The sequence below is a fragment of the Pholcus phalangioides genome, unplaced genomic scaffold (assembly GCF_987345545.1).
Source record: "Pholcus phalangioides strain wild (caught in Gottingen) unplaced genomic scaffold, Ppha-v1.0 ptg000010l_1, whole genome shotgun sequence".
NCBI classification, from domain to species: Eukaryota; Metazoa; Arthropoda; class Arachnida; order Araneae; family Pholcidae; genus Pholcus; species Pholcus phalangioides.
Window position 1 is genome coordinate 44,121,035 of NW_028301603.1, and position 14,142 is coordinate 44,135,176.

Sequence of the window (14,142 nt, forward strand, 5' to 3'; positions counted from 1 at the left end):
TACACATCAAAGAATTCGTTGCAGCTTTTCCAATTCTTGACAGATTTCACAGATCCTCTGTGTTAAGACCGCCAAGCTGCGCCATGCGCCAAAACCCTCCCACTGCGTGGGAGTAGAGGAGAGTTGCTGCCTTAGCACGAGAGAAAGAGCACGGGCCTTCCGTCGCTCTCTTGAGTAATGTTCTAATAGCATAAGAATAAAGTTGTTTAAGTTTTCAAAGCCTTCTTCAGATACAGTCCACTTGCTTGAGCAGAGTCTAAACATTTTGGTCAACATCGAGTCGGAGAAATCGAAATTAAGATGGACCAGACAACACTCAACCGCACTCGCGGTGCGATCAAAAGGAGGATTACACGAGTCCAGTCGGTATTACAAAACATTGATGAATCGAGTGAAGAAACTGATGTTGTGCTGTTACAACAATTAGTGAAAATTGAGGACATTCGAACGAGCATCGATGAACTCCTAGAGGGATACGCCGCCTTGCCAGCGGACGCACAACTAGATGATGCCTTCGACCAAATCGAGGAGATGGAGGCGAACGTAGACGCATTAGAGGTACGTTCAAAATGCTTAGTTTCAAAACTAAAAATCAAATCGGAAGATAATCAGGTCGCTCAACCTGCAACCGTAAAATTGCCGGAGATTCCTTTGCCGAGTTTTTCGGGAAATCCGGAAGAGTGGAGCTCATTCAAATCGGAGTTCAAATCTTTAATTATAGACAATGAATCACTGAATGAAGCTCATAAACTTCACTATCTTCGAGCCTCGTTAAGAGGGGAAGCGAAACTTGTCGAAAAGGTCGACGATACCTTCGACTCGCTTTTCGGTGAATTAGAGAAGCGATTTGAGAACAAAAGGTTCATCGCTGACACACATATCAACGCTATTCTTAACCTTGAGAAAATACATCATGAATCTGCTAAAGAGCTTCGAAAAATGGTGAATACTATCCTGAGACATCTCAGAGGGCTCAAACTTGTAAACCTTGAGATGAATAAGCTAACTGAGATACTGCTTGTTAATGCTATTTTGCCTAAGCTAGACCGTGAGTCACGTAAGCAGTACGAAATGTCGCTGAAAAACACGGAAATTCCCGAATGGGAAGAGTTTGTTGACTTTTTGCAAAGAAGGAGCCAAGTGCTTGAAAATACTCAACGAGTTTCCTACGCAAAATCTAAATTCGATTCATTTTCAAAACCTGAAAGTCTGATAGCCAAAGCGAATGCAAAGCAAAATTCCTGCCCCATTTGCGGAGAGAATCATCCAATTTATAAGTGTAGAACTTTTCATAGCCTTTCTATTGAAGAGAGAATATACGAAGTAAAAAATAAAAAACTGTGTTTTAACTGTCTGGAATCCCATAGAGTAGTCGAGTGCGGCAGCGATAAGAGATGCCGTATGTGTGGGAAGAAGCATCATTCGTTAATCCATAGAGAGAATGCACAAAAACCAAAACAAAATGAGTCCCCCACTGAAAGAAAAGAAATCGGGGCTTGTGAGACCAAGAAAGAGAAAACGACAGACTCATGTGCCGCATCTTCCAGTGTTGACAATTGCTTACATTCGAGCGAGAAAAGGGGATGCGTTCTGTTGTCAACAGCAATAGTTTACATTCAGAGGCCAGCTGGTGGGATGTTTCCAATACGCGCTTTACTCGACGCCGGCTCTCAAGTTAGTTTTGTCAGCAATGAGGTGGCAGACTCTTTACAACTTCGGAGAGACACTGTAAACGTTCCTATTGCAGGACTGAATGACTCTATTCTGAACATAAAGAAAAAAGTAACAACGCTAATCGCTAACCGCGAAGGGGACTATAGTAAAAAACTCGATCTTTTAGTTGTTCCCAAGATAACAGATTTAACGCCGTCAAAGCGTTTGGATTTGACCTGCGTTGAACTTCCTAGAAACTTGAGTTACGCGGATCCCAACTTCAATATTCCGCAAAAAATAGACGCATTGCTGGGTGCAGAAATATTTTACGAGTTATTGGAGAACAACCAAATAAAATTGAAAAATGAGCCTATCATACTTCAAGCATCTGTGTTTGGTTGGATAGTAACAGGGACATTCCAGAATGCGGTAACCTACAACAATCTTCATTGCCATTTAACGAGTTATCGGGATGAGGTTGAAAAGGGTTTGGCGAAGTTCTGGGAACTGGAGTCAATCGGGATAATGGACGATCCTAAATTCAAGGAAACCGACGAGGCCAAACAGTTGTTTGACAAAACAGTCTGTTTCAAAGACGGACGATATGAGGTTATACCATGGAAGAGAGATTGGATAGAGCTAAATGATAACTTTAGTGTCGCAGAGAAACGATTACAGAGCCTTCTCAAGAGAATGCGGTACGATCCGATTATGTTTGCTCAGTATCGTGAAGTACTAGACAATTACTTAGATCAAGGGATTATAGAGAAAGTACCAGACGCGGAAAACACTGATGGAAAACCAGTATATTACTTGCCACATCAAGCAGTATTTCGAGCAGAAAGCGTCACGACAAAAATGAGAATTGTATTCGATGCAAGCTCTCACAAACCAGGTGAACTGTCCTTGAATGACTGCCTTTGGACAGGTGTAAACTTAAACGCGAACATTTTTCATTTGTTGACGTACTTTCGTCTCAACAAAATCGCGTTTCTTGCAGATGTCGAAAAAGCATTTCTACAGATTTCTCTTGCAGAAAACGAAAGAGATGCAGTGAGGTTTCTATTCACCAATGCAAGGTGCATCAGCGATCATGCCAACGTGCAAGAGTTTCGATTCAAAAGAGTATTATTCGGCGTCAATGCCAGCCCATTCTTACTTGCTGCTACGATCAAAACACACACAGAAAAACAACGCGACAATTATCCAGTTGCAACTCAAGTGCTCGACACCTGTGTTTACGTCGATGGTCTAGTGGCTGGAGAAGACAGCGTGACAGAAGCATTGCGAGTCTCTCGTGAAACTAGAGGGATCATGAGAGGTGCCAACATGAATCTTCGTAAATGTATATCTAACGATCCTAGGCTGATTCATCTATGGAAGAAAGAGGGATTTGACGTCCATCCTCAGCATACAGACGGCATCAACATGCACAAGGTTTTGGGATTGTCATGGGATGCTTCTCATGATTATCTAGCCATGGATATCATGGACCTTGTGGAATTCCTGAAACAAAACAAAAATACGAAACGCTTCTTATTGCGAACAGCAGGTAGAATCTTCGACCCCATTGGACTTCTTAGCCCATACACGATTAGGCTGAAGTGTTTATTCCAAGAACTGTGGCTTCGAAAATTGCTATGGGACGATGAGCTTCCAGCGGATGTCAAGGAGAAATGGATTCAGTGGTGTTCGGAACTTCCCCACCTATCCGAACTACAAGTGCCGAGGGTCATTCTTGATCTTTCTGAAGATGACTCGAATGAAATAGAGATTCATTGTTTTTCAGATGCCAGTCAAAGAGCCTACGGAGCAGCGGCGTACCTCAGAGTCCGGTTCAGGGACCATATTTCCGTGAACCTGATTGCTTCCAAAAGCAGAGTTGCGCCACTGAAGAACCTTTCTCTCCCGAGGTTGGAGTTACTCGGAGCACTACTCGCGGCAAGATTGACCTGCGAGATTGAGAAAGTCGTGAGAAGGAATAGACCATGTAAGACCTACTTCTATTCCGATTCACAGATCGTATTGTTGTGGATAAAGGGTTCAGTAAAAAGATGGAAACCATTCGTCGCAAACCGTGTGAACGAAATCCAAACTTTGACAGAAAAAAACTGTTGGTTCCACTGCCCTGGGAAGGACAACCCAGCCGATTTGGTTACCAGAGGCATCAGTGCTGACGCTCTTTTGCACAATGACAGATGGTGGACCGGACCGAGATTCTTGATGAGAGAAGAGCTTGCTTATGAGGACTCACCACCTGTGGTTACCGAACTGTTTGAAAGTGAGTACTCCAAAGAACTCAAAATTCGAACAGTAATTTTGAGGACACTAACTTGTCTTTGACTCTAACTACCAAGAGTTCTCTCATTGAATATATCTTGAAAATTAACAGTAGTTACGTCACAATATTACGTATATTGAGTTTTGTATTAAGATTTGCCTATAATTTGAGATCTTGTGAAAAACGAGCAGGTAACTTAATGAGACAGGAAATACAATTTTCTGAAAATCTCCTGATAAAAATCATTCAAGGGTTGGAGTTTAAGGAAGAAATCGAAAGGCTTAAGAGGGGAGAGGCTCTAAAGGGTAACTCCAAGTTAGCTTCCTTGAACTGTTTCTTGGATGATGATGGTATTTTGAGAGTTGGTGGAAGACTTCAGAATTCCGATCTAAATACCAACAGTAAATTTCCCATGTTATTGCCATCTAACCATCCTCTCACCATGATCATATTGAGATACCACCATTTAAAGTATTTGCATATTGGTGCACAGTCGTTATTATATCATGTGAGACAAAAGTTTTGGCCAATCAATGGTAGAAATCTTTGTAGGAAGTTAGCAGGAGGCTAATATGAGTACAAGAGTGTCTTATTTGTTTCAAAAACAAGCCTGTACTGTTAAAAGTTGACAATTTACCAAGCACTCAATGGAGTACTGCCAGGATCACCGAAGTGTTCCATGGCAACGAAGGAAAGATAAGAGTTGTAAATATACGTTTGCCCAGTGGCAAAATTTTGAAAAGAAGTGTGAGAATTATTTGTGTTTTTTTTACCTATTGAGTAAGAATTATTTTTGCATTTGTGTATAACATGTTCTAATGTATTTGTATTGTATATTCATTTCATTCACTTATTCAGGGCATTAATTTTTATTGCGTTATTCATTCTATTTTGAAAAATTTTGTATTGTATGTATTGTATAATTGATAATTGAAATTATGTAATTTCAATCGGTCGGAGTGTTAAGACCGCCAAGCTGCGCCATGCGCCAAAACCCTCCCAATCATCATCATCATCTTGCCCCCCCAGCAATAATGACCGTGCCCCCCCACCCCCCCAGACTTCCAAGTCTACTTATACCTCCGCCTATGGTTGATATCCTGTTTTTTGTCAAGACAATTTCGGTTTTTTATCCGTTCGTAGGTTGCGAACCATGACCCCAACATCCAGCAGCAGGAGCCCCTGGACTGCGATCTTTAATGAGGCTTTCTCACCGGATCTATAATGTCCGTCATAATGAGGCTAACTGAATCAAAAATGAGCATTACTCTTTCGAACCAGAGTTTCAAAACGTTACCTTCACGTCTACATGTTAATCCTCAGACTTCTGCTTGCCGGCTCCCCAGTAGCACATCAATATAGAACGACGTAGAGATTTCGATACCGTTCGACGTCGTTTACCGATGTCGTTCTACGTAAAAATGGCATATATTTGTCTGTATAGTTCGACCTGCCGAAATCCGACGTCGAACTATATCTGACCCCGACACAGTTCGACGTCGTTTACCGATGTCGTTCTACGTAAAAATGGCATATATTTGTCTGTATAGTTCGATGTAGCGAATCCAACGTCGAACTATATCTCTCCCGAGACCGTTCGACGTCGTTTACCGATGTCGTTCTACGTAAAAATGGCATATATTTGTCTGTATAGTTCGATGTAGCGAATCCGACGTCGAACTATATCTCTCCCGAGACCGTTCGACGTCGTTTACCGATGTCGTTCTACGTAAAAATGGCATATATTTGTCTGTATAGTTCGATGTAGCGAATCCGACGTCGAACTATATCTCTCCCGAGACCGTTCGACGTCGTTTACCGATGTCGTTCTACGTAAAAATGGCATATATTTGTCTGTATAGTTCGACGTAGCGATTCCGACGTCGAGCTACATCTCTCCCGAGAACGTTCGACGTCGTTTACCGATGTCGTTCTACGTAAAAATGGCATATATTTGTCTGTACAGTTCGATGTAGCGAATCCGACGTCGATATAAAAATGTCATACATTTGTCGACGTAGTTTGACGTTTACGATTACGTTAGCTATGATTTGTTATTACTATAAAACATGTCGCCACATTTCTATTTCGAGAAGTCGGCCCTTTCTTCATCCTGCGGCACACTTAAATTCATATAAAATAGAAACATAATTTTTTGTTATGATTGTCACAAAATATGTTTTAAATAACTATTTACTATAATCGGTCACAAAAAATAAATTCAAATTCAAAAACTCAATCTGCCGTTAATTTAATGTTAAATCCAAGTTAATACAGTTTACAATGTCTGCTTTTTCTAGGTTGAATTTTGAGCAGGGATAGGTTTAAATATCTTCTTGTAAGACTTATTATTTGTAATAGATTTCTGCGTTCCATAGTATCAAATGAAATGCAAAAAAGGTTGCTTTCCATAAATATGATAACGTATGATAACAAGAACAGAGGTATTTCTATATGCCTTTTTTTTTTGTGCAATTCTTGAAAATTCTTCCATTAAGTAATAACAGAAATGAACCATGGCCAATATTTAAAAAAAAAACTATTGCTTTTTTTCTCTCAAAATTGCTCAGTTTCCCCTCTTACACATACATCTAATTTGAAAAAAAGAATTAAATTCCTCGCACTTAAGTACTCAGATACTTTGACCTTTGAAGACCGGACACACCCCGCTTCCCATCTCATAGATATATCGAAGTGTTCCCGGAGGATGGGTGTATAGTACTCAGATATTGTATAATCAATATCTGCGGCTTCAGACTTCTTTTAAAAATTAATCTGATAATTTCCTTAAAAAATGTTTATGGCATAACTACAATTCTCACGTAGCACACTAGTTGAAAAACTCTGATGCATAAGTTCTAGTTACATTCAGAATTCAGTTTCTATACTACTATACGAAACACTTATGTGTTCTGAACGTAAAAAATAGAACGTACTGCTACAAAAAGTAAGTGTGCCAGTTCAAAATATTTAATGTTATTTTTAATATTTGAAACAATTATTTGTATAATAATTTATTATAATTCAAACTCATCTGTTATTGTTATTAGATCAAATTTTGACTGCTAAGAATTATATAAATAAAATATTTACAGTCCATATAGCAGTAAATGGCCACCCAGATATTGAATGAAAACAATGAAATATATGCAATAGGCTTGACAAAATTGTAAAAAGAAACATCACTGAAAAATATTATAAGTGGAATAGGTCTCTGGTATAATTTAAAATGAAAATTTGACTTTCTTGTATTCTTTCACAGGTGATATTTTTTATCCACAGAAAAACAAGGTGCTGCTCTTTCGATTTCAACTGTGGGAAATAATGCAATAATATCTGGACGTATTATGTAGACACATAATTTTGTACATGAACAAAACGCCTATTATTTCCTGTCAAACTCAAAAACCTTGAGCAATTATTTTTCTTTTATTTCTTGAAACAGGCATATAGTTATATGTATTTTTGAGAGAGCTTTTATTTTTTTAATTTTTATTATTTATTTTATTTTTATTTTGAGTTTTATTTTTTTATTTATTCTTTTCTTTTCCAATTCTTGCTTTTTCTGTTTTCTCTAAGCTTCATTTTTTTTATATTTAAGCATTCGAGAAGTTGCTTCTGCAGGAATTTAGTCTCATTATTTTTTTTTTGTCTTAATATCTGTATGTAGATAGAAAAGAATTCTCTTAAAAGATATAGTATGTTTGAAAGCAAAATGTATTTAAGATTGTTCACAGAGGAGGGTATCACTTCAGCAAGATTGGTAGGCCTGATTACAATGTCACGTCATACAATTTGAATAATGTGAAAATGATTGACCCTAGAGTAGGCCGCCACCCTTTCAACTTCAAGTGCAATTTGTTTAACGTCTTTAAAGCACAATCAATTTTGTATTTAGAATATGAAATTATTACTCTTAGTGCAAAATGAAATGTCTTGCTTTGACTGATTATTGGCATCCTTTTTCCACCTAATTTTTTTTTTCAAAACCAGCTTGGACACCGAACGGCAACTGAAAGAATATAGCTTGGTATATGGTAAAAAAAGCTACAGAGTTTTCTCATAACTTTTGATATATATTTTTTAAAACTTGAAAAAGGAAGCCTATTACTGGCATACTTACCTCACATTATATACGTACAGGATTCTAGAAATTCAGGCCATTTGAACACAACACCAATAATTTTAAATGCATTTTATATGACCTGTTCAAATAAAACTAGTTCCAGTTTTCTGCGGTTTAAATGAAGAGAGCAAAGATAAAGCGAGCACAAATAGAATTATTAGACATGATTTAATATTGCTCCATATACAAGTTCTTAAAGAGATATTTTCAAATATTGATAAATTTTTTTAACACAGCTGCGAACTTTTATTGCACATGGAACAGGGTGCTTCATGCCAGCAAAAAATTTCAGCAATCTTATGTTTCAGACAAAACCTATAAAACATTGAAAATACATTTCTTTTAATTTATTGAATATTGAGAATATTTTGATAGTAGCCTACATTAGAGAAATATATTTTATGAGTATAATTTGCAGGTGCAACTTTTCACTGGCTCAAGCCGCCCCCCCCCCCCAACAATATTTCATGAAATCATGATAATTTTAAATAGGTATATATTGAAATGTTGAACCACCAATATCTTTGATAACTTTATGGTGTGAAAAAATCATATTCTCTAACATCAAAATAATCTCTCAGACCAATCACACGAATACCACAAAAAATAATAGCTACTGATACATTTGCACTGGATGTTGGAAATGTTTTGCATCAGCGGGTGTTCATCTTGAGCTTCACGTTAAAAAAATCTGATTTCTGGATTGATTTGGACTTTCTAAACAGTGACTGAAATTTACTGGATGACTCTTAGCCGAACAAATTCAGTTTTATAGAATGAAAATAAGACAAAATGTAGTAAAAAAATTACAAACTATGTGTGTGTGCATATACAAGAATATACTCAGATCTTGCTTTAAATCTTAATCTTTTGTAGAGGTCAAGATTTAAAGCAATGTTTTGTTCATTTGATAAACTAATTTTCAGGTTGTATGAATTGTCTATACTAAAAATATTGATAATTAATTTTCACTCTAAATTGTTCAAAACATGGTTTTTGAAATGAAAATTAATGCAGAAGCTCCACTAATTTTTGCTCAAGTCTCCACAATCACATTTTCAAAAACCTAAGCACAGTTGCACAGGAAAAACTGTAATTTAAAAAAAAAAAAACACATTTATACTGTACTTATGAATATTCTTTACATTGTATCCTGAAATTTGATTTTACTCCTTATTTTATTGCAAGTTATATAAATAGTCTGCAATTGTACACATAAACTACAAACAAATGCACCACTTTGAAACCATTTTGTGTACAATTCAAATTATTTTTATTTCTTTTAGTTGTGTATGGAGACCTATGCTTGGACTTTCTATGTCAAGGTTTTATTAACTGTAAAAACAGATTATTTCAACGTAGCAAGGCCATATATATGATATGAGGGATATTCCAACTCAGCAATATTTCCTTCATGACAACCCTGTATAGCAATCAGCTGCACAATCACACTCCGAGAATAATCGTTCAATGCATTAACTTCATATATACTGTACATCTTAAATTATATTACAAATTATACAAAATTACCATCATTATTGTAGGAATTGTCTATACTAAAAATATTTGATAATTAATTTTCACTAACTTTTTCAAGGTTGTGTTATACAAGTTTACCATTTTAACCACATTTGCCCCCATGGCAGTTGAACAAGGGCGTAGCGAGGGGGGGGGGGAACTTGGGGGTCTGGTTCCCCCCCCCCCTGAAATGTGAGAAAATGACCGAAAAAAGGGAAAAAGATGGCCAAATCCATTGTTCTGTCACTTTGGTCCCCCCCCCCCCCGAACGAAATTTCTGGCTACGCCCCTGCAGTTGAACATCAGTTTCCAACAGATTAGAACGCATGTTGATTCCTTTTTTTCTGATACAACTTTTATTTAAAATAATAAAATATCATAAAAGGTAAAATTCCAATTGAATGGTATTTAAAGAAAAAGAAAAATACTTACCGTTGCACATGATTTATTGGTGGAATAGTGAGAGACGACAGCATGGTATCATTATATAGGGAATTATCATTGTATCGCAGTTTCATTGTGTCATGTTTAACTCCTAGAAAAATTCCAAATAGGTACATGTGGTATAAAAATTTCAAAGTATACATTTGCTTATTAATATTTCACGAACATACTTTGAACAATTTTAATCATAGCCCCTTGCATATAGAGTGGAAAGGGGAGCTGAAAAAGAATGTAATCACTGTTCACTTACATTAGAAATATACTACACAGAACCACATAAAAAATTCTGCTCTGAGCGATTATGGGTCCAGATTAGTATATCAGAGGCCCCATGATCTATATATAAGTTAATGGGCTAATAAATATTTTCAACATCACCAAGTAGGCATGCCCCCCTCTTTACATCTTGAAGATGGCCCCCAGACAGGAATCTGGTAAGGTACCCCCAAATGGCGTATTCACAAAGAGGCTAAGTGGGCTATAGCTCAAGGCGAAAATTTCAAAGGGGCTGCAAATTTAAGGAATGACTGGTCAAGTAGTCAACTGGTCATGTCATTCAACCTTCCCACTCTATCAAGAGATCATGGAACTAAGTCACTATGCAGCAAAAAGAATGTGCAAGCACATGAGTAACAGTGTGTGCAAGCATAGGAGTAACAAAAAGTGATTTAGAGGGTGTGAATATGGGAGTGACCTGGAGAGAGCAAGAAATCGGGTGAGTGTGTGACAAAATGATCAGGGTTGTAGTGATTTAAACCAGCAGTTTAAATCATGATTTAAATCAATTTTTTTCAGATGTAAAAAATTATCTGTTGTAATTGAATAAAATTATTTATGCAGCTCTAAAGTGATTTAAATTGTTATTAGATTATTTTAAATATCAATTAATTTAAATGCATTTTCAAATATTTTTATATTATAATGTATATTATAAGTTGACTTAGAAAATCAAAAATTGCATGGCGATGAATGGATGGATAATGAATAAATTCTGTGTGTTATCAAATAGTGTGGTAAAGCCATCTATGTTGATACTATTGACACATCTGACTTATCACATGCTGGAAATTATTTAGCAAATGTGGTTTTTAGTTCAGTGAAGTCAACAGAAGAAAACTTCATATGTAACATATCAAATTTTGTTACTGCAAATATGGTTTCATCCAGAAAGACCCTGGATGAAAAGCTTGGCTTTTCGGGACTTACTTATTGCTACAGTGCCCACATTTTAAACTTGTTAGTCGAAGATTTGGTTAAAACTGATGTAACAAAGCATGTTAAAAGTATATTTAGATTCTTCCGCAATCATCTCTCAAAAGCATGGTATCATGTGTAAGGTGGAAGTGCATTGGTCTTCCTGCAGAGGTATGATGGAATACAATACTTATTGTGATTCTCTTGAATATTATGTTAAAAATTCGTCAGTTGTTACCAAAGTTTGTGAAGACCACAGATCTCAGATAGTAACATCTCTAGTGAAATCTTAAATATTTATTAAAAAAGAAATGTCAAGGACATAATTGCAATTCTGAAACCAATAGCCAATTAATTAACTATTTTGTACAAAGGAACACACACACAACTGCTCCATAGCTGAATGTGTATTGGCATGGAAAAAGCTGCAATTGAAGATAAAAGAAGCATCAACATCAAACAATACAACGGTTTTGTCATCAGAATATAAAAATATATATGAAAAATAATTAACAGATGCACACTTTTATGCATTTATTATAAGCTCGTCAGTGTTAACTTCTAATAGGGAATTAATGTCACAAAAGAAGAGAGAAATAAGGATCTTGAATTTATCGAACAAAAATGTGGCTCTGGCTTCTTTGCAATTACATTAGTTTTTGGGAAAGTTGGAACCATTTCATGATAAAAAAGATTTTTTAACCCCAAGGTTGTTGATACAATGTCTGATTTTGAGTGATGGAATAGTTTTTATAATGTTTTGGGTAAAGATACAATTACAGAGAGCGATATGTGATTTGTAAACATGCTAACTACAGCCAAATCATTGGCTGGGGGTCAGGTTTGTTAGTGTGTATAAGCATGGGATTGGCTTAAAGAGCAATGAACTAGGCTGTGAGGCAAAAAAAAAAAGAACAACAGAGTGTGCAAGCATGAGAGTGACCTAGAGAGTAAGGAATGTGGCCAGAGACAAAAGAAGTTACATTGTTATTGATGAAATATTTTAACACTGTATAGAATAGTGTGCCAAGACCAAAGAGTGATATTTTTATATAGCCAATTATCACATTGTGTTGAAGTTTCAGTCAAGTTTAACTCATAGCATGTAAAATTTCAAATAAGTATATACTATAGATTTCAAATAAATTTCCATGTTCATATTTGATTTATTACGTACATACTTTAAACAATTTTAAGCATGCTCCCTTGCATTCAGGGAAAAGGAGGGCATGATGATTGAATTCTGTCATGACAAAATTCAATAACTTTAATTTCTACATAAAAATATAATTCATATAAAATATACATAATATTATACAAAAGTTTACTTCAGAGAACATAAAAACCCCTGTCCTGATAGCCCACGGGTGAGGCTTAGGATACAAAATGGCAAAAAATCGGGCCTGTAAATAGGCTGGGGCATCGGGCCAAATGGAGCCTCACAAAAAATATGTTTACTTATTTTGCAACCTTTTAACAGGGACCCCAAGACGGAACGCTACAACCTTGCCTTGCCCATGATCATTCAGTTTGACATGAAAATTATTAACAAGAAAAAAATATTGAGGGGGCTGAAAATCCCTAATCGTCCCGTAGGCAGGAGGAATGGTTTGTGGTATTGTGTATATTCGTGAATATGGGTTGGGGGCTCAGCGCAAAATTTATAGGGAGCGCTCAACATGGCTCATCACAAGGGTGGGGCTGACAGGCCCCCCCCCCCCCCGGGGAAAATACCATCATTTTTGATTTTTCCATGCTATGAATACAGAAGGGCCCCAGATCTTAGTCTAAGCGCCCTACCCCTGGATATGGGCCAAGGGCGTAGCGGGGGGGGGGGGACTTGGGGGTCTGGTTTCCCCCCCCCCCCCCCGAAATGTGAGAAAATGATCGAATATAAGGGAAAAAGATGGCCAAATCTATTATTCTATCACTTTGGCTCCCTCCCCCCGAACGAAATTTATGGCTACGCCCCAGATGTGGGCCATAGGAGCTCAAATAGCCTCAGCTCCAAGGTTACGGCACGTACGGCTCAAGAGAGAGTGCCGTGACAACCCTTATTTATTTTTTTACATTGTAAATTCACTACAGGGGGCCCATGTTAACCTGATCTAAGGGCCCGCCAAAGATCACAGCCCAGCAGGAGGGAACGGATTTATCAAAAACGACGGTAAAAAAAAAAAATAAGCATTGACAATATCTAATACTTGGAAAATTTATCATACAGTTCGATAGGAATAGTGAAATAATGCTTACCTTTTCTCTAAACGCTGTCTTCGGCGTCAACTGTTTCGTTAATAAACAATAAAAGCGCCGGCCTTCGCAGCTTGTAACTAACGCCGTGCTTTTAAAATGGCCGGCTTTGTTGATGCTTACTGACAGGGAAGACGGGAGGGGAGAGAGGGGAGAAACGCGTAGTGTCCTATACCGTTCTTTGTCGTTGTCGGTCGTTATAAATGGCAAGTGCGACGTTATGATGGGCGAAAAATTTAGATTATTTCAAAAGAAACAAATTATCGTTTAAGATATTCTCCTTCGAAACGAAATGCTGTAAAAGTGAGAGTAAAACTATTTTAGAGCAAAAAATGAAGGTATTTTGGCGTTTACCGACTGAATACATTTTTACTATACCGTTCGGTATCGGACACGTAGAAATTTCCGACCTCTTTCGACGCTCGGTATCCACTCGACGAACCGGCGTCGCATCGACGTCGATCCGACGCATGCCGATACCGTTGTGCTACTGGGGCTTCGATGAAACCAATATTACTTCCTCCCAACAAGCTGCTCAAGCAGAAGTGAGAATTCTTTTGAAATGCGTATATTCACCACAAACGATAAGTTAACCCCCCCCCCCGTTCAGTGTACGTCAAAGCGTGTGGGTCGGAAAAAAAAATCTTGTTGACAAAAACTTTGTTTATAGGAGTGA

The 14,142-nt window shown here is 37.3% G+C and overlaps 1 protein-coding gene and 1 long non-coding RNA gene across 2 annotated transcripts; one reads left to right on the forward strand and one right to left on the reverse strand.

Annotated features, from left to right (window-relative positions):
- The first annotated feature begins 300 nt into the window (after positions 1–300).
- Positions 301–5,930, forward strand: LOC149081563 (uncharacterized). The gene is made up of 3 exons (XM_089238355.1): positions 301–3,934; positions 4,186–4,335; positions 5,797–5,930. The coding sequence occupies exons 1-3, from the start codon at positions 301–303 to the stop codon at positions 5,928–5,930; spliced, it is 3,918 nt and encodes a 1,305-aa protein (XP_089094481.1).
- Positions 5,931–8,214: 2,284 nt separating this feature from the next.
- Positions 8,215–13,947, reverse strand: LOC149081564 (uncharacterized). The gene is made up of 3 exons (XR_016193470.1): positions 13,470–13,947; positions 10,011–10,113; positions 8,215–8,375 (listed from the first exon to the last, which is right to left on the reverse strand). It is a non-coding gene; the product is annotated as an uncharacterized LOC149081564 (long non-coding RNA).
- Positions 13,948–14,142: the final 195 nt, after the last annotated feature.

Bases quoted from the DNA above. Each gene is read 5' to 3' on its own strand.
- LOC149081563 (XM_089238355.1), top strand. From the start codon at position 301: ATGGACCAGACAACACTCAACCGCACTCGCGGTGCGATCAAAAGGAGG. The intron at 3,935-4,185 runs GTGAGTACTCCA...AAATCATTCAAG, and splicing joins GGTTACCGAACTGTTTGAAA to GGTTGGAGTTTAAGGAAGAA. The intron at 4,336-5,796 runs GTAAATTTCCCA...TTGTCTGTATAG, and splicing joins TTCCGATCTAAATACCAACA to TTCGACGTAGCGATTCCGAC.